Source organism: Aquarana catesbeiana, linkage group LG06 (genome assembly GCF_042186555.1).
Source record: "Aquarana catesbeiana isolate 2022-GZ linkage group LG06, ASM4218655v1, whole genome shotgun sequence".
Taxonomy (NCBI): Eukaryota; Metazoa; Chordata; class Amphibia; order Anura; family Ranidae; genus Aquarana; species Aquarana catesbeiana.
Window position 1 is genome coordinate 346,932,299 of NC_133329.1, and position 23,541 is coordinate 346,955,839.

The 23,541-nt window shown below is 40.3% G+C and overlaps 1 protein-coding gene across 2 annotated transcripts in view; it reads right to left on the minus strand.

The window, feature by feature from the left end:
- LOC141147030 (bile salt export pump-like) overlaps window positions 1-23,541 on the minus strand; it is a 108,546-nt gene that overhangs the window by 22,185 nt on the left and 62,820 nt on the right. For both annotated transcript variants that reach the window (XM_073633998.1, XM_073633997.1), the window contains 9 exons: window positions 21,547-21,717; window positions 20,360-20,561; window positions 15,613-15,694; window positions 12,114-12,237; window positions 11,151-11,315; window positions 9,435-9,539; window positions 9,180-9,341; window positions 5,842-6,045; window positions 141-382 (listed from right to left, as the gene is read on the minus strand). In XM_073633998.1, the coding sequence (XP_073490099.1) occupies window positions 141-382; window positions 5,842-6,045; window positions 9,180-9,341; window positions 9,435-9,539; window positions 11,151-11,315; window positions 12,114-12,237; window positions 15,613-15,694; window positions 20,360-20,561; window positions 21,547-21,717 (1,457 nt within the window). The remainder of the gene's footprint in view (window positions 1-140; window positions 383-5,841; window positions 6,046-9,179; window positions 9,342-9,434; window positions 9,540-11,150; window positions 11,316-12,113; window positions 12,238-15,612; window positions 15,695-20,359; window positions 20,562-21,546; window positions 21,718-23,541) is intronic.

Consider the following 23,541-nt stretch of genomic DNA (forward strand, 5'->3'; position numbering starts at 1 on the left):
TGCAATTTAAGTTTATTCTGTGAGATTTCTTCTCTTGATTTCCCAGGTCTCCACAGGGGCCACAGCAATACAATGGCCTCTCTGTGCAGGGGCACTGTTGCAGCTTTAGGACACTCAGCATGTTTAAATAAATTAAGTACCTGAACACAAAGCTGTAATGGAGATTTTCTGCCTCTACCAGATATCCTCCATATCGGTAAGACACTGAATTTGCAATAAAAACGATACACTGAGCAAAGCCAAAGCACATTCCATAAACATTGGCTTTTTTGATTGCCGCTCTGTAGGGGGCTTCCAACTGTTCCTCATACATTTCAATAAACAGCTTCTCTTTTGCAATTCCAGCAATAGTTCTGATGTTCCCAAGAGCCTCACTGGAAATCTGGGGAAATAGAATGAAATTGATCATATTAACAATGAGCATTGTTAAATGGACCTTTAACCTTTTTAAATAGCTAAAAACTACCCAGTGGGTTATTATGAAACATGCAGAATAGCAACAGTGTGTTACTGCTATACAGTACCTTCTAAATTCAACTTTTTTTAGGCTTGGGGCTTGCTTTGCTGGCATCAGTTTAACATCAGTTTGAGACTCTTCTGAGATCGTTCAGAATTCATTACTAGGTATATTTGACCTCCGTAAAGCTGGTTTTGCATTCTCTTATGGGAATTTACTGAGCAATTTAATGTTTGTATAGACTTCCTCTAGATGCCCCTGTTTTTTAAATTGAAATGGGCAAGTAACTGTGTAAAGCCCTGTGTTGACGGACAGGTCAAATACATCAGCTAATGAATTCTGAACAATCTGAAAAGCATTCAATACTGATGTCAAACTGAGGTCATGGACACAAGCCCCAAGTCTGTCAACACAGGCCCTGACTCAAATTAGCTCCAGTGTATGAATCTGTATGTATGATTGTGATAGGGACAATCAATTGTAAGCTTCTTCCTGGATAGGCATTAAAGTGAACATAGGTGTGCATCGCCTATTGCATTAGGGTGTGCACCCCAAAGCAAACACAGACATGTGTGTGTGTATACACAGGCACATACAAACTCGTAAAAATAAATGTAAACAAGCATTCTAAAATGTATTAGGTAGATCAGAAGTTTGTGACAAAAGAACAGTGGTTGGTGTCGGTCGGTAGGGCAGAGGTTGGTCTCAGTAGGACAGTGGATGGGGTCTGTCAGTAGAGCAGTGGAAGGTGTTAGTAGGGCAGTAGGTGGTGTCAGTAAGGCAGTGGATGGTGTCAGTAATTTTTTATTTTATTTTATTTTTGTTATTTTATTTTACCATTATGTTTATTTTTTGCAATAATATATTTTTATATTTTTATTTTTTTTACAGTTCTTTTTTTAGGAGCCCTGTTGGAGGGCTTTGGTAAAATATCAAGGTTATAAATAGACCCTTGATGTCTCACGTTTGAGACAGAGAAAGGGACTGAGGACAGACATCCCCCAGTCTTTTTCCCTGCAGCCTCAGCTGCACAAGACAGTGAATGAATGGAAAGTGCCCTGTGCTAAGCAGCTTCCTGTTCATTCACAAACTGCACAAGCACGCCTGGCACACCCTGTGCGCAAGCCTATGGATGTGAATGTGCTCTGTTCCTATATAAATGTATACAATGTATTGACATGGAACATGCTTTCGGTGCTTCTTTTGGCTTGTTGGATAGTAATGCAAACATCAATTAGAGAATTCTGGTTCCCTTTAAACTGTAATATCTATTACCATTGCTTGTTACACAGTGAGAAACAAGCAGTGGACTACCATCCACTTCATGCCCACGGGGTGGTCAGAGTTGAAGGACTAGGACTTATCGTTGAAAGATCTATGATTACCCTAAAAAAGGATTATGAAAATGTACACACAGATGAGAGCCATGATGAGTTTGTCGCCCTCAGGGGCATTGCTAGGTCTACAAAAGATCTGCGGCTAGAGCCCATAGCAGCGAAATAATGAAAGTCAGAGGCTTGGGCGAGCATACACATGTACATAATATACGCGTCTGTGTATATATATATACAGTATCTCACAAAAGTGAGTACACCCCTCACATTTTTGTAAATATCTTATGCCCCGTACACACGAGCGGAAATTCCGCCAGCAAAAGTCCGATGTGAGCTTTTGGTCAGAAATTCATGTGTTTGCTCCATCGGACTTTTGCTGGCGGAATTTCCGCCAGCAAAAGATTGAGAGCAGCTTCTCTATTTTTCCTTCCTATCGGAAATTCCGTTTCTCTGTATGCAATTCTGATGTGCAAAAAACCACGCATGCTCGGAAACAATTCGACTCATGCTTGGAAGCATTGAACTTCATTTTCTCGGCTCATCGTATTATTGTACGTCACTGCATTCTTGACGGTCAAAAGTTCAGAGAACTTTTGTGTGACCATGTATATGCAAGGCAAGCTTGAGCGGAATTCCGTCGGAAAAACCATCCAAGATTTTTCAGACGGAAATTCCGCTCGTATGTACGGGGCATTATTCTATCTTTTCATGTGACAACACTGAAGAAATGACACTTTGCTACAATGTAAAGTAGTGAGTGTACAGCTTGTATGACAGTGTAAATTTGCTGTTCCCTCAAAATAACTCAACACACAGCCATTAATGTCTAAACTGCTGGCAACAAAAGTAAGTACACCCCTAAGCGAAAATGTCCAAATTGGACTCAAAGTGTCAATATTTTGTGTGGCCACCATTATTTTCCAGCACTGACTTAACTCTATTGGGCATGGAGTTCACCAGAGCTTCACAGGTTACTACTGGAGTGCCCTTCCACTCCTCCATGGCAATATCATGGAGCTGGTGGATGTTAGAGACCTTGCGCTCTTCCACCCTTCATTTGAGGATGCCCCACAGATGCTCAATAGGGTTTAGGTCTGGAGACATGCTTGGCCAGTCCATCATCTTTACCCTTAGCTTCTTTAGCAAGGCAGTGGTCGTCTTGGAGGTGTGTTTGGGGTTGTTATGTTGGAATACTGCCCTGCGGCCCAGTTTCCGAAGGGAGGGGATCATGCTCTGCTTCAGTATGTCACAGTACATGTTGGCATTCATGGTTCCCTCAATGAACTGTAGCTCCCCAGTGCTGGCAGCACTCATGCAGCCCCAGACCATGACACTCCCACCACCATGCTTGACTGTAGACAAGACACACTTGTCTTTGTACTCCTCACCTGGTTGCCGCCACACACTCGTGACACCATCTGAACCAAATAAGTTTATCTTGGTCTCATCAGACCACAGGACATGGTTCCAGTAATCCATGTCCTTAGTCTGCTTGTCTTCAGCAAACTGTTTGTGTGCTTTCTTGTGCATCATCTTTAGAAGAGGCTTCCTTCTGCGATGGCGATCATGCAGACCAATTTGATGCAGCGTGTTGCATATGGTCTGAGCACTGACAGGCTGACCCCCCACCCCTTCACCCTTTGCAGCAATGCTGGCAGCACTCATACGTCTATTTCCCAAAGACAACCTCTGGATATGATGCTGAGCATGTGCACTCAACTTCTTTGGTCGATCATGGCAAGGCCTGTTCTGAGTGAAACCGCTGTAGGGTCTTGGCCACCGTGCTGCAGCTCAGTTTCAGGGTCTTGGCAATCTCCCTATAGCCTAGGCCATCTTTATGTAGAGCAACAATTCTTTTTTCATATCCTCAGAGAGTTCTTTGCCATGAGGTGCCATGTTGAACTTCCAGTGACCAGTATGAGAGAGTGAGAGTGATAACACCAAATTTAACACACCTGCTCCCCATTCACACCTGAGACTTTGCAACACTAACGAGTCACATGACATTGGGGAGAAAAATGGCTAATTGGGCCCAATTTGGACATTTTCACTTAAGGGGTGTACTCACTTTTGTTGCCAGAGATTTAGACATTAATGGCTGTGTGTTGAGTTATTTTGAGGGGACAGCAAATTTACACCGTTATACAAGCTGTACACTCACTACTTTACATTGTAGCAAAGTCTAATTTCTTCAGTGTTGTCACATGAAAAGATATAATAAAATATTTACAAAAATGTGAGGGGTGTACTCACTTTTGTGAGATACTGTATATATATATATATATATATATATATATATATATATATATATATATTATATATATATTATCATTACATCAGGGTCCCCAGAGAGACCCCCCCTTACACCAGGGTCCACAGAGAGCCTCTCCCTTACATCAGAGCTCCCAGGGAGCCTCCTCCTTACACCAGAGTCCCCAGAGAGCCTCCCCCTTACATCAGGGTCCCAGAGAGTGAGACTTCAGTCCCCTCAATGCTGCTCATTGAAGGTCCTGCAAATGCTCTGCAGCACATCTGTGCCAGCGTAGAGTTTCCTATGCACAGGGCTTTTTTTTAGCGGGAACCCGGGGGAACGCAATTTCGGCACCTCCAGCACTGAATGTATGTAATGGCAAAGGGTGCTGGGGTGTGCTGCAAGGTCTATTAATGCTGGCTGCTGGGGAATCTAGTATCACTGGAGGGGATCTATTTTTGCAGGGGGGTCTATTGTTGCTAGGGAGGTCTGTTGTTGCTGGTGGGGGATCTATTGTTGCTGGGGGTGGGTCTTATGGTGCTGAGGGGGTCAGTTGTTGCTAGGAGGCATCCACTGTTGAGGGAGGGGTCTATTATATCTGGCTGCTGGAGGGTCTATTGATGCTGGCTACGGGGAGATTTGTTGTTGCTCCTGTGGGTCAATCGTTGCTGGGGTGGTGTATTGCTGGAAGCGGTCCATTGTTGCTTGGGGGATCTGTTGTTCATGGGGGGGGGGGGTCTATTGCTGCTGGCTGCAGGTTATATATTTTACTGCTTTTGGCGTTATCATTGACAAATTCTATACAAATTACTCAGCACCACAAATGTTACTTGGTTCTGTGTTCTCTAAAAGGGCCGATACTGGGAGGTGGGTAGGGATTGGAACCAAGGGACAGTGTTTGACAGTGGGTAGGGGCGGAGACAAGGAGTGACTCTGAAAGAGGGAGTTCCTGCACCTATTCTCTGAGAAAAAAGCCCTGCCTATGCATGTGCATAAAAACAAAGATGTGTGACCTCCTTACTTGCAGCATCTTTGTGGGTGTGCAAGGAGGAAATTCTGTGTGTTCACAGATGTGCCGAAGGTCTCTGCAGGGTCCCAAAGGCCAGTCAAAGACTTTCAGCACATCTTCACATCAGTGGGTTTTGAGCACACAAAAGTTGAAAGGATTCTCTTTACCAGGCTGCCCAAGAAATACATGAATCCAGTGACTCATTGGAGTCCCTTCAGTATTGGAATATTGGTCCTGGATAGAGGTAAAGTAATAGTCACACCCTATAGCTGTAGTAGTTGTCACTGCATGTCATGTCCGTATTTTTTCCCCTAGCAATGTGGGTGTCACTACTTTTAAAAATGACCTTGTGCTCTGAGCAAAATGCGCTTTGTAATCCTTCTGCTTGTTAAAACACAGTAAAAAGTAAAAGTTTAGGGGAAAAAAGGTATAAAAAAATATAAATCTTTACCTTTCCTCTGGCTTTGGTGTGCACGGGGTGATGTCATTCTCCTGGCAATGAGATCTGGGGAATGGTGAGCATTCCAAATCCAGCTCACAGTGCAGAGAGCGTTTTTCTAGAAGTACTCCACATTCCCTAGAATTTGTTGGAAGGAGAATGTAGTCACCCTCAGCTAGACACCACGGGCAGAAGCCAGGAAAAGGATAATTATACGCTTTTGTTTTTTCCCCCCTACAGGTTTGTATTAAATGTCTTGTATGCTGTGTTTTAGCAAAAGGGAGGGGAGCATCAGAAGCCAGGTACACCTTGACCCTTAGTTTAGTTTAACAAAAAAAAAAATTGATTTACCCTGCCTGCTGATTCCATTGCATGCTTGTCCTGGTTGGCAAATCCAGTAAGCATTCTAGCCTGGAGGGCCCCGGATAATGCCAGGAAGGGCAAAAAGCAGGTGATGACCAAGCTCAGTTTCCAGCTGAAATAGAAGGCGATGATAATGGCCACTCCGATGTTGGTGAGAGAGTTTACAATCATGCCAATCTGTGATCCGGTAGCCTATAATCCAGGTACATTTATTGTTAGTATTAGTACACATACAATCACCAATCAACAAATAAATAAATATTCTAGTGTATAGAAATGTATACAGCCTTTCTTTGTAAATACATAGGCATTGCAGACTCACTATCTAGACCTTGTGTGTCAGGACCACACAGGGTGGCTTCTTCAAGGTAAGTAATGAACCCCTTGTAATATTCAAAGACATTGAGAACTGACCCCAGGGCTCCAAAATCTCTTCAACAGACTACACCAGAGATATATTAATGTAAGACTGTGCTAAAATAAATATGGAGGCTACCACTGATAAAATCCTAATTTTTATACTTGTTCCATGTCTGTAACTCAAGTCATTGGAACATAATGACATTGAGGCAACTAGCATTTTCAGAACAGGGGGCAGCAACATTAGTGACCGTACTTCGTCAGTACAGGTCTCCTTAAAGCTAACAGTTGACTTCACCTGCTGACTTACAGATAAAATCTGAAATATCTTCTTTGTTTGGACTATCCTTTGAAGGGTCGTGGTATTGAAATATTTCTATAGCCATTTTTTATTTTTGTTTTGTATGAATTGTGACAATGCAGTTGTTTTCAGAGAGTAACATGTTGCTGCTTGTGAATGAGCTGCTTTGCTTTCATGAAATAGACTTGTTTTTCCATGGAAGATGGGTATTAAGTTATTCTTTATGTGATAGGAAAATTCATAAAACCAATTATCCTTCCAATGGTGAACATAATTCTTTTGTGTAGAGAGAAAAAGGTCACTGGGTCTGTACAGGTTATCTGGTCTGGGTTTCAACTCATATGCACAAATTAGAACCACCTAAGCCTATTAAAAAATATAGCTGCCACATGAGGAAAGTGTCAGGTTTGTTCTTTATAGCTATTTCTTTTTGCTAGTTTCTTCTAAGGCCTCCTGCACACTGGGCATTTACCCATGAGCCAAGAGACTCTGGTGCTTGGGTGCAGGTGGAAACTAGAAACGCCCCCCTGTCGGTAGCCTGAAAACATCTATGAGAAGCTGACAGCTGCTGCGGCTTGATGAGGATGGACGGCACATCAGTGGTACCAATATTTAGGGCAGTATACGCCCAGCAATGAATGCCCAGAACGCAAGCAGTCACCCCGGGTGCATACTGCCGTAAAGGTTTTGTGTTTTTGTGACACACCCCAGATGATGTCTATTTAGACGAAACATGTCAGGTTGACTGCTGCCATCACTACTGCGCATTTTTTATGTCGGCTACATGCCTTTGAATGCTTCAAAAAATGTGAGTGTTTGATTTTACTTTTGTTTTAAATAAAATTTCTTTTTAAAAAAATGGTATCACACTATGTGGAACTTTGTTTCAATTCTTGGTTTCAACTTGTGGGCATGAGAAATTCCTCTGGTTGTTCCTCTCAACATCTGAACCTACCTGCCTGTCCATGAAAACAAACTGCTGACCTGTCTCCATTGTGGTCGTGGCATCCAGATCGCTGATGGTCTCTCGCTGCACATAGTGTTTATCACTACAAGCCTGTTTGACTTAAGAGGTGTATACCTCTTTAAGTCCACCTCCTCTGGTAAGCCTTTACACAATTGGTAGTGGTGTCCTCACAAGATTTCCCTCAATTCTTGATTGGCTTTCTTCAAATATGTTTATCCTGAAGACATTCTAGAAATGCTGTTTCATCAATTACCGATGACTATCATTATTCATGTGGTGGACTTTATTTTGTCATTTGGTAATTAAAAAATCAACAACACAATTTTTTAATTTCCATTTATCTTTTGTATATTGTTGACACACAGTATCACATTTTTATTTAATTTATTTAAGTGCCACATTTTTTCCATTTTTTTTTGTTTACAGCACAGAAAAAAAAACCCCAGAGATAATAGAATACAACCAAAAGAAAGCTCAATTTGGGGGAAAAAAGGACATCAATTTTATTTGGGTACAGCGTTGCACGACCGCGCAATTATCAGTTAAAATAACGCAGTGTCGTATTGCAAAAAATGGCCTGGTCATGAAGGGGTAAAGCTTCCAGAGCTGAAGTGGTTAAGGAGCTCCCATACAGGCAGATACTTGTACATCAAGCCATACCATCAGGGAGGCGTGTGATTGGTTCCAAATGTATTCTGCAGCAGGGCAAGGACCCCAAACATACAGCCAAAGTCATTAAGAACTACAGTATCTTCTACGTAAAGAAAAACAAGGAGCCCTGGAAGTGATGATTTGGCCCCCACTGAGCCCTGATCTCAACATCATTGAGTCTGTCAGGGACTACATGAAGAGACATAAGGATCTGAGGCAGCCTACATCCACAGAAGATCTGTGTTTAGTTCTCCAAGATATTTGGAATAACCTACTTCCAGAGTTACTTCAAAAACTGTATGCAAGTGTACCTAGAAGAATTGAAACATTGATGCTGTTTTGAAGGCAAAGGTTGGTCACACCAAATATTGATTCAATTTGGATTTCTCTTCTGTTCATTTACATTCCATTTTGTTAATGGATAAAAATAAACTACTAACACTTCTATTTCCAAAAGCATTCTTAATTTACAGCCTTTTTTCACACCTGCCTAAAACTTTTGCACAGTACTGTATATTGAACCATATCTAAAGACAAAAACTAAATTTAAAAGATTGCAGTTTGCCAATCTTTAGATGTGGTTGCTGAATTTGTTTTTTTTCAAAAAACTGCTTTTAGTTTTTTGCCTTATTTTCACCTGGTGATCCTATCAGCAACACACTTCCTGTCTTAGGTTGTCTCCTCTATCTGCGGAGGAGCAATAGGGTTGCCTTTGTTTCAACCCCCTGACCACCACTTTTGCTAGACAGCATGGTCTGTTAAAGGAAGTGGAAAAATAGCAGACTTACTGGCTGGAACAACATAATAAAAACAAGGTTACAGGAAAAACAAAGACTGCTGTGTTAATGCTAGTGACAGACTGCATCATACGTGTCATTTTGATTTTGCCTTTAGTGTCAATAAAAAAAACAAAACAAATCAAGTTCTGGTTCTTTGACTCCTTTTTACTTGCTTTTGCTCTTAGTGGTATAATATGTAAATATGAAAATTAAACGTCTCTGTTTTGAAGCTACACAATTGTTTATCCAGGCTCTGTAGGATTCTTACCCCTTGTACTTGTGATGCATCTGTCGCCAGCCTTGTTGTAAGAGCTCCAGGACTATTTCGAGGGTCATCAAACCATCCAACTTCTTGGCCCATCATAGCTTTGAATCCAATCTTACGCAACCTTCTGGTGAGCAATTCTCCTGACTTGGCAAATGTGTAGCCCTGGAAAATCACACAGTAACAGGTAATCAATCAGAAGCAATGAAGACATAATCTCCTGTACTTATTTTAGATTAAAGGTCTGAAAATAATTACCTGTAAAAACTGTGTCAGTAGAGATACAAAGCCGATAAGAACAAACAGCATACAAATGCCATTAATTTGATTCCTTTGTTCTTCTTCATCGGGTAAGGAAAATGTCTGAAAAATAATAAGTGATAAAAATATAATATATGTAATATAAAAATAATACATATAAATAAAACTTCCATTCTAAATAAATAGAATACCATTAATAATACTTATCATAATAATAATAATAATAATAATAATAATAAATGATAGGTCTGGAACATCTAGTTATCTATAAAGGGTAATAAAAAAAAAATAACAAAGCAATAAAAACAGTGCTTAGTAAATAATTATAAAGAAATCAAATACTCTGCGCAACCTTCAATAGTGAAAGTGACTCAAAATAAACCGAAATATATCTCTGAATAATCAGAACATTGTTGCAAAACAGTACAATGTGTTCCCACAAAAATAATTAATAAACATCTAGAAAAAAGTGCTGCACAACATTCATCCAGTAAATTATACCGTAATATTGGGGATATAATTATACCATAGCTAATTTTTTTAAGCAATATGTTGGTTTTAATTGTTGTAGCAATAAAGTTTTCATCAATTTATTGACATTTTTTGTCCAATTTATTCTTTGCTGCACAAAAGTCCTTAGGGGAATTTAATCAATTGTTTTTTTCAATGTACATTATCATCCAGTGACATAATTTTTAGTCTGTGTTTCTTTTTTTTATTATTATGATCCATTTCAATATTGTTACTGAAAATGTTTTTGTCATATAAATGAGGGGGTGTTCTGTCATGGATGTTAAATACTCTGGGAACGTAATATTCTCTATTATCTCATTTAAAACGTTCTACCAATTACTCAGCATGCTAATGCAACATGAGCTGTGGGTATAATTATTTTTAGAAGGGTTTCTTTTAGACCTGAAAACTATTTTAATAGATCCTCTTGGATAAAAAGAGTTGAAAAGGACTGGTCTATGTGGTTATTACTTTTGCCTAGTGGTGTTAGTCCCGAGTTCTCCGCTGGGGACACTTTTGGGGTAAGAATTTGTATCTTTTATGTTAGTGTGGGCATCCTTCCTGTTTTCTTTGTTTATCCCAAAAGCATACGGGTAGATTAATCACATTTCACCCAAATTGCCAGCAAGTGTAAGCATGTGCATGTAGGACTGTAACCAGAGCTGCATTCTTGCATAGTCTGCATAGGCTGTGCCCAGACTGTTAGGGGCAGTACATAACCACCCACCCATTATGCCAGTAACACATTCCTGTGTATAATAAAAGGTTTTAATTGTCCACCGTGATGGTCAGTGCGTAGGTACCGGTACTCATTGTTGCTGTCTCAAAGCAGCACAGGTATTTTAGTTGGCAGAATAGCTATAGCTGGCAGCACTGATCAATATATCAGGACCCGGAAAGTCTCCTCTCTATGAGAATACAATAACTCAGCAAGAGTCATTTATTTATCCACATTCCCCCATCCAGACGAGAAAAACCCCCCAAAAACGAATATATTTGCTGCCTTATAGTTTACCCATTCTGGGTCTATACACTGAGATCCAAACTGGCATCAAGGTAGGATAACAGTTTGTCTCTTTCACGCATTTTTTTGTTTTTATATAAAATACATCAGCACTAAATTACTTATAAAAATAAATACCAACTGGGCGTTTTTTTTTTTTTTTTGGATAAGCTGTTTAGCAGGATAAGAGTACCTACCCCAAGAATCTGACTGAAAAGGAGAGCATAGAGTGGATTTACAGCACCATTCACAGCAGCTCCAAAGGAACCCAGTAACATATAGGGCCATTCAGGAGCATTGTACTTCAATATCCTGGCCACTGGAGCTGGCTCTACATTGTCATCATCGTCAGCAATTACTTCCTGAAACAAAGCAGGGTAATTCTTAAATATTTATAATCAATTATCTCATAAAATACAGAATAGCTAACATGTAAGTGCAGCCAAAATAGAAAAACACAAATATCAGCCAAAGGGACATAACTTATAGTTAGTAGGATGTGTCCCTTGTGTGGATGTCTTCTGGCATGAAACAGGATCTATGAATGGAGGATATAGAGGATGATTGATAGGTCCACCCCTCCCATTCATAGATCCTGTTTGATTCATAGAAGCTATAGTAAGGTTTCTATGAATGGAGCAGCTGGTTAGAAAACTCTCACAGTTCTATTAATCCCCACCGCACCAAAATATTATAGCAGAGGAGGTGGGGGAGCATAGATGGAGGAGGATTTCACCAAACAGAAGAGGCATCAGCACAAGGACACATCCTACTGACTGTAACTAATATCCCTTGTGCTGATATGAGTGTTTTTCATTTTGGCTGAACTTAGACATTAAAGATTAGAAGATTAGATTTTTACCAAAAATATCATTATTTTGCCAAAACAATGGGAAAAAAGCAGAATTTTCACACGCATAGACAAAGAGATCACAGGGTTTACACGTGCTACTAGACCCAAAAGAACAGAAGGTTAATGTTCTGAAATCTATTTTCCTACTGTCCCTACAGTAGTAGAATGTATGTTAGTATGGCCAACTTTAAAATGTATCAGTATAACATCATTTAACACCTAATGGATGAGATATATATATTTTTTTTATGGTCATTACAAAACCTAATTCTAGGGATACCCCTCTTGTCTCTTGGCATAAACTCACCTTTTTACTTCTGCTTAATTCCTCATACTGGTGAAAAGCTTCGGATGTATCGGCTACTGTCAAAAATGGTGTATCAGGGACAACATTGGATAGCTGAGATCTTGAGCGCTGGCGTATAGATGCACTGGGGGGAAGAATAAACAAACACAATATACTACATGATGCTACCAAGGTATGCTAAGACTTTGAAGGATATGTTCTAGGTCTATCTAATATGATCTACTGTGATCCATAAAGAAATACATTGCACTACATTCAATTTAGAAACCTTATAGTCAAATTAGTTTCACTTGGTTTTCAAAAACCATCTGAATCCAAAATGGGTTACCTTCACCCAAGACTAATATTCCACTTTAAACATTACGTACTAAAATTGGAGCACAGAAACCGACTGAGTTGCCAGTTACACGTTACTCAAATCCATTCCAAGTCTATGCTCATTTTGATGTGCTTCAAGGCACTGTCCACTTTGTCATTTGTGGCTATTTTCTCAGTCTCTGGGGACAATCAGGCAGTTCACTATACAGTATGCCCCAGGCTGCTAGGTCAGAAATTGGGCCTATCCCAGGGGGCATCTGGCTGCCAGGCTGTGTGAGGGCTTATCCAGGTGTAAGAGGGCAGCGCAGGGTTGGGACTGCAGCTTGCAGTCCAACCAACAGCGACAGTTCTGCCGGCCGGAGAACCTGTCATGGTCGGAGGTTGAAGGGAAGCTGTCACCATTAAGGGACCAACCACCTTTACCAGGGACCACAGTGAGTAACTGAAGCCAGTACTGGAGCAGTATTATCACCGTATGGGCACAGTGGAGAATCTGGAAAATTCAGGCGGTGATCAAGTCAGGGACTCGGCCAGCGGAGTTGAAAGGTGTCTTGAAAGGTATCTGTAGTGCCAAGCTAGGGGACCCAGCAGGGAAGCGTGGGTGACACTTGAGGGAGATACCACCGCAAAAGCCTTGAGGAGCTCACGGGATTCAGAGTCAGTGAATCAGAGAGTACATTGAGATACTAGGAGCTCAAGGGGCTGAAGATCTACAAGTGGACATTATAGTGAACTGAGAGAACTGTTAAACTGCAGAAGTGGCACCTTGCTGGGGCCTTTTCCTGTACGGCTGTCCTCCTATTGAAGTCTCGGAGTCTGTCAATTGAAATTGTAACTACTCAAGGGTGTCCTGACCCTATCCCTCTTTCCCTTGCAAAAAAGGACTGGTAAAAGAAATAAAACCTCTTTTGCATCCAAGAAGTGTCTGGCGCCCAATGACTTTCACCATCTTTGCACCCACTATGCCTCACAACCCACTACATATTGAAGGATGTCTTTGGCCTTGAAGGTTCCCATTAGACTGGGAAAGGTAAAAGACTTTGCTACATACAATATGGCAATAATGGACAGAGAAACCAAAAGGCTTCTGTGCCCCTCCCATTTGCCTATTGCTCAACACATATTTACTATAGATCCATAGACAGGTAGATGAATAGATGCTGATGAAGTGAAGCCTTTGAGACACCATGAACTATTTCCCCATCCAAAAGGCTACACTTCATCAGCATCTATTTATCTACCTGTCTATCGATCTATAGTAAATATGTGTTGAGCAATAGGCAAATGGGAGGGGCAGAGAAGCCATTTGGTTTCTCTGTCCACCATTGCCATATTGTATAATGGCAATGTATAATGGCATGTCTCAGTGCTGGTCAGGTAGAGAGTAGAAAACCAGCATGCTCGATCCCACATGGATATTACAAACCAAGAACATGGTTAGGACATTATGACTTCACGTTCCTTATCTGCCCTAAAAGTGAACAGTGCTTATATATGTATGACAGGTGAAGGTGTCCTAACATCTACTGTAAATGGGCCCACAAGTCCTAGGTCCCAAAGGGTCATTGTCCAGCTACATAGTATTACTGCCCCTAAAATATTGGAAAATATTAGACCTCATTTATATGGACATACCGATCAGTACACCCAAGTCGCAATGTCTGCATCCTTTTAGAAGTCATTACAGCTGTTGTAAAGCTTAGGTTTTTTTTAATTTAAGTAAAATATCCTCTTCTGGGGTCTCCCACCAGCGATCTTGGCTTCTTCTCTTTTCTGTGTGTCTCCATAGGAAGTCAGTTCCTATGGGGGGCGCACCTGCGGCGTTGCTCCCGAGCCAGGCTGTGTGCATCCAAAGACACACACAGCCCAGGTCAGCCCCACCCGCTGCGCATGGGATGTACTTGGACATTCCAATAAGACAATGATCCAAAACACAAGGCCAAGTTGACCTGTCATTGGCTATAGCAGAATAAAGTGAAGGTTCTGGAGTGGCTCTCAGTCTCCTGACCTCAATATCATTGAGCCACTCTGGGGAGATCTCAAACATGCAGTTCATGCAAGACAGCCCAAGGATTTACAGGAACTGGAGGCTTTTAGCCAAGAGGAATGGGCAACATTACCATCTGAGAAGATGAAGAGCCTCATCCACAGATACCACAAAAGACTTTAAGCTGTCATTGATGTTAAAGGGGGCAATACACGGTATAAAGAACTGGGGTATGTAAACTTTTTATCAGGGTCATTTGGGTAGTTTCTGTTGTCATTATGATTTAAAAAGAGAAACCACAGTTGATTGATAATAAATGGCTTCAGCCAAACACTAACCATGAGTGAAAGAAAAGTTTTTGTGTTATCATTCATATTCATAAATGGCCAAGAAATCATAAATTCTGCTAGGGTATGTAAACTTATGAGCACAACTGTAAGTATTAAGGAAGGAACAACTAGTAGAAGGTTTTTTTACCTTATTGCAAGTAATGCATTAAGGAAAAAAAAAACTTTTTGGCTTTAGAACCACTTTAAACCTTTGGGCAGTATCTCACCAAAAATCAAACAAGCAGGAAATTACATTTTTGAAGGCATTCTTTACACAAACAGGTCATCATATTGCATTAAACTTTACAAAAAAATTATAGCGGCTGCAGATATAAATGAAAAGATAATTTTTAATAACATTAAACAACAATTTGTCTTGTGTAGCAATTGTACATGCTATATTATTATTATTTTTTTGCTTTACTTTGCATCAAAGTTGAGTTACACTTTTAATTTAAAGGTACGTGAACAATAAAATGCTTATTGTAGATTAATGCATTCGTCTTTTAGAATATACATAAGTCTAACATAATAATAGATTCTTTAAGGCCAGTCTTCTGACGTCTGTATACATTTCCTCACGTAAACTATCATAATATATAATTGTACCTATCTTAAATGTGACCTTTTAGTATATACCTTTCTAAAACATCTCTCCCTTTATCTAGATATTATTGTAAGCTATCAGGTATCAGACATTACATTTCATCACTGTCACAAGAGCCTAAGTACTATATATATATAAATAATCAATTTAGAGTTTATTCATCAGCAACTCCTATGTAACAACCTAATTAACCTACGTCTCGGACGCTTGCTATTCAAGTAGCCTGTGAATTTTACAAAACCTATTTGGTGATAATACCGTAAGCTGGCTTGATAGCTGCCTCTTTTTAAAGGTTGAAGCGTCTCCAGTTTAGGCTCTTCAAATTCTTTGTTCTCCTTTCCTAAAAAAATAAAATGTAAAAATTAACAATTATTTAATAGGCAAAGCAGGAATTTGAACTACATTTTAATTTAAAAATTGCAGAAAGAAGACAGCAATTACAATATAGCAGCTTTATTAAATCCCCAATAAATCAAAATACTACAAAAAGTAAAAAAAACTTTTCCTATTGAAGTAGAAGATATGTATTTTCTCTTCACCCAGTCTAAGTTTTCAGGAACAATTCCCGCAATTTACAGCCCATCTCTGAGAAACTCTAAAATTATTCCTTGATTATTCAGGTCTAGGGGACACAGAAAATAGGAATTACATACCTGATCCTCCGCTTCTTTGTACTGCTAGACTGGTCCCTGCAGCATCTTCTCCCCTACACTCCAGCAATTTATGGTTCTGATATTATCAAGACTAATGCATTATCCATTGTCCTGCACTTGACATGATGACACTGAGGTATAGTCAACTACCGCAGCATGGGGGAGCATGGAGGAGGGACAGTCCTCTGCCAGGGGAGTGGAGGATCAGGTATGTAAAGGTGGATCTCCTCTCCACTAGACAAAACGAGCTGCTACCCATTGTAGTGCAAACATTAACCGGACAACAAGGATTCATTTTAAAGTTTCCCAGAGTTGGGCTTTAAAGTACAGCTGAAACCAAAACTTTACTCTTTGTAGTTTTAGATACATTTGGGAAGGGTTAAAACCACTGTCTGTAAACACAACATTGAATAAGAGGAAATCTCTCCAAATCTCTCAGTTTTCCTCATAAGTAGTGTCCCTATTGGAAGACCTTAGCTTTTTTTTTTTTTTTTTTTGGTGACTCCAAAATGTAACAAAGTGGTTGCCTTTGGATACACTTTAAAGCTCAACTAAAGTCTCACAACTTGTAAAGTTTATATAGCCCATTGCATGTCATAATTTATGACTACTTTTTTCTTGCAAAAATCTGAAAGCTGATCTTCAGCCTTAGTTTCAGTTACAATAGTTAGTTTGGGCCAAGATGTCCCAAATAAACTATATACCTGACTAGCTGAGGCTACGTACAGCATATAGCACTGTGTTCCGGTGTCTCACACCCGGAACAAAATAGCATCAGTCTGAGAAGTGCACAGCTATTCACAGACAGCTTTGTATTCTATCAGTGAATACAAAGTTTCCTCTGATTGGCTGAGTCAGAGATTGTAACATCATCAACCTGCCTCTCTGACTCAGAAAAAGCTTTTTATTAATTGAAAGAAAAAAAAATGCCTATGAATGGCTGAGCGCCTCTCAGACCAACGCTATTTTGCTCTGGGTGTGAGAGGGGAAGGTCGTCTCACACATGGAACACAATGCTGTATACTGTATGTAGCCTCAGCTACATGGAGTATAAACAGCACACCCAATGGGCGCACATGTTAGTGAGGGTAATAGTTTGGGCCAGCTTGGCCTGAACAAACTAGTTAAACTAAAATTAAAGCTAGAGATTAACTTTAAAATACCCTTTTCAGTAAAAATGCAGCTTTTTGCCATTATGCAAGCCACCCACTAGTAGATTTACGAACAAACATTCATGTAAAAAATCTTTGGATAATCGATGACTGGATGAATGTTGCTTGAAAGTACTTGAAAGGCCAGTGTGTACAGCAACCTGTCAGGCTTCTCTTGAATGGGCATGCTGAAAAACCAGCAGCCGATCGCCATCCGATCTGTGTTCTGGTGGGGGGCAGTCCCCCTTTCAGAACATAATAGCTCAGCAGGGAGATCGCTGTATGAACATCACATACATGTAGTTAGTACAGCGGCTCCTCCCAAGCTCGTCAGTTTATTTTTCGTTCAGCCCACTGGGTCAAATGAAAAAACAAAACAAAACAATAGTGTGTACCAGGGGTTACACTGAATACTGATTACTAAGGCTGGCCATACACTATACAATTTTCTTGTTCAATTTTCTTTAGATTTACCTTCAACTTTGTAGTTGAAGGTAAATACCTGATTGAACACACATTGAAAGTGTGTTGGTTTGATCTCATATTATATGGTTTTGGTAAATCTAAAGGAAAATGTAATAAGAAAATTGTATAATGTATGGCCAGCCTTAGTGCACTAGGTCTAATTCTGGTGCCTATTGGACTGAACTGTCATAGTTTGTAACATTGCACAACTACTGTAACAGGAAAGATGAGATAAAGCTATGAAATTGAGATTTTGCATGAAATATGAAAATAGAGCCACAACATCTATGTGACCCATTGCATATCTATTTTGTGAGTATAGTCGGGCTTTGACAGTACTAAAATAAAGCACATTAATTCCAGCAAATCAAGGTATTAGTTATGCCTTTTAACAGTTTCCCAGCAATATGACAAGCATTCTGAATAGAACTCCCAAAATGAGCCAAAAATATGTCATAGAGATGACAGCGGCTACTAAACTGATGTGGAGAATTTAATGTAATATTCCTGAAAATGAATGACCCTACTTGTTGATGTAAGGTTTATGTAAACTCTGAATTTAGGTCTGTTTTATATCTCCACAACAAGAGATCAACTTAAGAGAGTGATATTATAATAAAAATAAACTTACCCATTAGAGGTATAGCGCACTCCACAAGGATCCGCGGTTAATGTTCCCGGGTTCTTTCCTAATCAGTGCAATGCAGCCAAGCACACCATTGTTATCCATACATTCTTGGCTCAGTAAACAGCCTAAGGGTTTCTTTTTGTTCTTTTAATGCCGGTAAACTTGGAGACGGATAATCATACAGGAAAATGATGCACAACTTTGTACATGCTCTTAAAATACTTGAATTTATTGATTCTCAACAAAAGCCATAATATCAGTACAGCAGTTGACACGTTTCAACCTTGTCGACCTCATTCATTAATTATTAATAAGGCTGACAAGGCTGAAACACATCAACTGCAGTACTGATATTATGACTTTTTTGGAGAATCAATAAATTGAAGAATTTTAAGAGCAGAGTTGCGGACCGTTTTCCTGTATAATTATGCTTACAGCTGTGCGACTGTTCATCACGCACCTGTCAGCTCAGAAGGATTGTTATGCATCAGTGGGTTGTAGCAACATATCTACTGACATACAAGCTTGGAGAGGTGTTTTGGGAATGATGTAAAATACCCCAAAACAAAACAGAATGCCAACAGAGGTCACTTTTATCTGGTAATTCCAAAGGGAATGATAATCAGCTAGTGCAGTCTGTTTGTTCACAGCTGGGAACCATTCATCCAAAAATGTAGCACAAGTCAAGGAGGACTAAAGTAGCCCATGTTTCACAGCCTGAGACCGAAAGAACTCCAGCTCAAAAGAGGAGACTTTACTCATGGAGTCCCAAAGTGTACATAATGTATAAACACCATTTTAGTGAAAGTCTAGCATCAAGCCAATGAGTGATCCAGGATGAGCAGCCCCTGAAGCTCACAGATCTACTCCCAACAGGAAAAAAGACCCCCTACTGTGGTCTCTAGCCTATTTACCAGGAAACCATCCACTATCTGGGCACACCACCACAAGGACTGGATAGGCTCTACTAAGTATTCAGGCCAGGTATTTGAATCCTCCCTAATACAGTATCCACAAGCTTCTCCAGGATCACGGGGAGGTAATCAAACTCCCATCTTGTAGAGTCCTGAGCAGATCAAACAAAACAATTCTGGCTCCTGTGGCTGCAGCAGACGCCCCATACTAAGTTTACCCAACAGCCTATGTATGAGGGTGCTACAGCTGTAACAAGAGGAGTCTGTGGCACTTCTGTTTTTACAGACATGTGACCCAAAGCTGCTACAGCTGTACACCCGGGGCACTGATGCCAGATTACTCTTTGATTAAAATGAATTAGGAGATCAACTGATTTATTAACTGTTGGAAGTCATGTCAACTACTACTGGGCTTAGATCACATGGACATAGAGTACCATGTGATTACTTTGTTACAGTCAATAGCTCAAACTGATGTGCAATTGCATGCAATAAATGGAAGCACTCTTGAGCTTCTAATGATATCCAGTAAACACAGAAACTGTGCTAAAATCGAAAAGTGCACTCAGTTTAATCTAATTTAAGTTCTCTTTAATCCCCTGCTGAATAAGCACAATAAAGCTCCATACAGGATCATTAAAGTATAACTAAAGGCAAAACTTTTTTTTTTTCAGTTTTGGATAGGGTCAGTCTTTTTTTTTTGCTTTCTGTGCCCCTGATAAGAATATTCACCCTCTGTATTTGACTTGTTTTCCTGTTTACTATTATCATTGAAAGTGAAAGCAAAAGAAAATCCCAAATTTTGGGCTGTCCCCAGAAAAGCAACAGTGGGGATATCGTCCGATGTGGAAACTAGTTCTGTTGACCTTGGGGTCTCCAAGGAATTCCCTTAATTTGCAGGGATTTCCTCTCACTTCCTGTTTGGCTATGGGACATGAAGTGAAGGGAATTCTTCACAATGGCACACAGATGGTGTTATAATCCTCCCTTGCTCTATCCAAAATGAAAAAAAGTTTTGCCTATAGTTCTACTTCTAGATCCCTAGATTCCGGCATATTAATTTACCTGCTGCCCTACATCTCTAGGTCCAGGCATGTCGTGTTTGTCCCAAATTAAATTGTTAACCCAAATAACCAAGTGAAGCATTTAATATCAAGTAGACACAATAGAAATTCATGAGAAAGCATTGCATACCTTTTTTCTCCATTTCATTCAGAGCTTTATCTCCTTGACTTTGTAATGTCACCAAGGTAAAATAAACTCCTTTTCTCTCAAGCAGTTCATCATGTGTTCCTCTTTCCACAGCTCTTCCATGTTCAAAGCCAATAATTACATCTGCATTTTTGATGGTAGACAAACGATGAGCAATAGAAATGGTGGTGCGACCAAAACGAACCTGAACATAAAATGTTTGCATTAAATTCTCAAAGCAGTGTGCAACACAGTCTCTTTCATACCTAGGAGCTCTCATGGATTGATGCTAAAAATTCAAGGATTTGAGGTTGTTCTAGTGTCCTTGAGTTTCTGCCCTAAATTTCAGGGCAAGCTCACCTTACCTTTGACTTGATTGATCTTGCTTTTAATATGCTTGTATCTTTAGCTTTCACACATAAATAGAAACATTATTTTAAAGATATCTGAGGCTAGTTTACCGTGGATGCAATCAAATCTCATGATGGAGAAAATACATGTTTAAAGATGATCTCCAGTTTCATGGGAAGACAGGGGGCTTTTGATAATCTTAAATACATCCAGTTGACACTTTTTTATCTAGTTTTCCAAAAGAACCAGATGTAGCATTATGACTGATGAGTGTTTTATGTTGTCCACAGCCCTCTATCTGTTAGAAGCTTAGAAAACTCAAACTATGCCACGCATTGGGGGTTATTTACAAAAGGCAAAAGGCAAATCCACTTTGCACTGCAAGTGCACTTGGAAGTGCAGCCGCTGTAAATCTGAGGGGTAGATTTGAAATGAGGGGAAGCTCTTCAGATTTTATCATCCAATCATCTGCAAGCTAAAATGCTGTTTTTTTATTTTCCTTGCATGTCCACCTCAAATCTACAGCGACTGTACTTCCAAGTACGCTTGCAGTGCACTTGTAGTGCAAAGTTGATTAGCCTTTAGTAAAAAAATCCCCATTGTCAATTACATTTTCCAATGCATTAATATGGTCTATTGTAGAAGCAGCAGGATGTGCAATGAAAGGGAACATTTTTGAAGAAACACAACATTTATTGTGTGTATACTTAACCTGTGATTCTGCACCCCCACAGTAATCAACTGGGTGTCTATAGCTAAACCTATGTCTTATTTTTGCTTAAGAAAATTAATTTTATTGTTCTTGAAATGTGTTTTATGTTAGTTCAAAATAAAAACACCTTATCAAGAGCTTCTTGGACAGTAGCTTCACTCTCGTTATCCAGAGCGGATGTGGCCATGTCAAGAAGAAGGATTCTGGGATTTCTGACCAGCGCCCGAGCAATGGCGATTCTCTGCTTCTGTCCTCCACTCATCTGCCCACCTCCTTCTCCAACAAGGGTGTCAAATTGCTGGGAATAAAAAAAACAAAAACAAAAAAATGGTGAAAAGATAAACCTGTCAATCCTCACTATGACTATGGCATTACAAATGAATACATACCGTATATACTCGAGTATAAGCTGAGTTTTTCAGCACATTTTTGTTGTGCTGAAAGTGCCCCCCTCGGCTTATACTCGAGTCAAGCACTTTTCTGCAGCAGAAAATTGCATTTTATGAACTGACTTTGGGGCCCCGTATCTCGGGGCCACTGGGTGCTAGGAACCCCAAATCTGGTGTGCAAACCCAGTGGAACTAGCACTACAACATATCAAAAGCTGGGGTTCCTAGCATCAAGTGGCCCCCGAGATACGGGGCCCCAAATATGGTTCGGAAAATGTCATTCTCTTCTGCAGAAAAGTGCTTGACATTTTCCGAACCAAAAGATGGGGTTCCTAGCACCAAATAGCCCCGAGATACAGGGCCCCAAAGTTGGTTCAGAAAATGTAATTCTCTGCTGCAGAAACGTGCTTGACATTTTCTGAACCGAATTTGGGGCCCTGTATCTCGGGGCCACTTGGTTCTAGGAACCACAGCTTTGAATATGTTATAGTGCTATTTCCACTGGTTTTGCACACCAAATTTGGGGTTCCTAGCACCAAGTGGCCCTGAGATACAGGGCCCCAAAATCGGTCAACTGTGTCCATCTGCAGCAATGTCATTTCAGGACCCTTTGGGTCCAGAGACCCCAAATTTTGGCTGCAGCTAGGGGGCATCTAGGAACCCTTAACTACCAAGTTTGAAGTTCAGGGGACCTATGGCTGCAAATGGGCACAATGAGGCTGCAAATGGGCATTGTTGACCCTTTTTTCACTTACAGTAGCTGCACATTTCTCACCCTAGGCTTATACTCGAGTCAATAAGTTTTCCAATTTTTTTGTGGTAAAATTTGGTGCCTCGGCTTATATTCGGGTCAACTTATACTTGAGTATATACGATAAATAATCACAATGGCTTCTATCATAAAAAAATATTCTCCTGCAACCATTAATTTTTTAATATTCTGTGCACACGTGTCAAAAATGCACATTTATCTCTATATGTTTTTTCCATCTGCTAGAGGCTAGCGATTCTCCACTTCTCTCTGCAGGGTAGAAAACTATGTACAAACAATACAAGCCAAAGAAGAGAGGATTTTGGCAAACACAAACAACCCATGACTGTGTCTCCATGGTCCAAATAGCTCTGAGTGTACATTATGGCCTCGATTCCCAAAGTTGAATTGTGGCTTACCTGCAAGGGTCACAGTAGATAATTAACAGAATTATAAATTTTGGCATCTGTGTGCAAGAAGCTTAGGCTAGCATTGGGATCTCAAGAGTATATTTTCATGTCACGCTGACATATATTGGATGGCCAGCCTAGGGCCGGCACCAGCATAGGGCTGCTTAGGCAGCCACCCAAGGGCACCAAGATGGATAGGGAGCGGGGAGGAAAAATTCAAGACCCCAGCCACATGCTGGGGATTTGGATTTTTAATATACCTTCCCTTCCGCAACACTGCACCGTCTCTCCTTCTGGGCGCAGCGTGGAAATTTAAGTTTGGCTCACCAGCCAGCTGCCTGTAGCCAGTAAGGAGAAGTGGGGAATGCATAACCCTGCCCCTCATTACACACTTCTGTTTAATGGCAGTTCAGCACAGATCAAATTTTCAATGCTGTGTGATGTTCTTCACTCTGGGCCCCATAACATTACAGATACAACATGAAGGGCATACCAGGGCGGCTATAGAGAGCACGGAGATGTGGGGAGTGAATAAAGTGTATGCCATATGAGGGTGGGGGGTTGCATTGTGA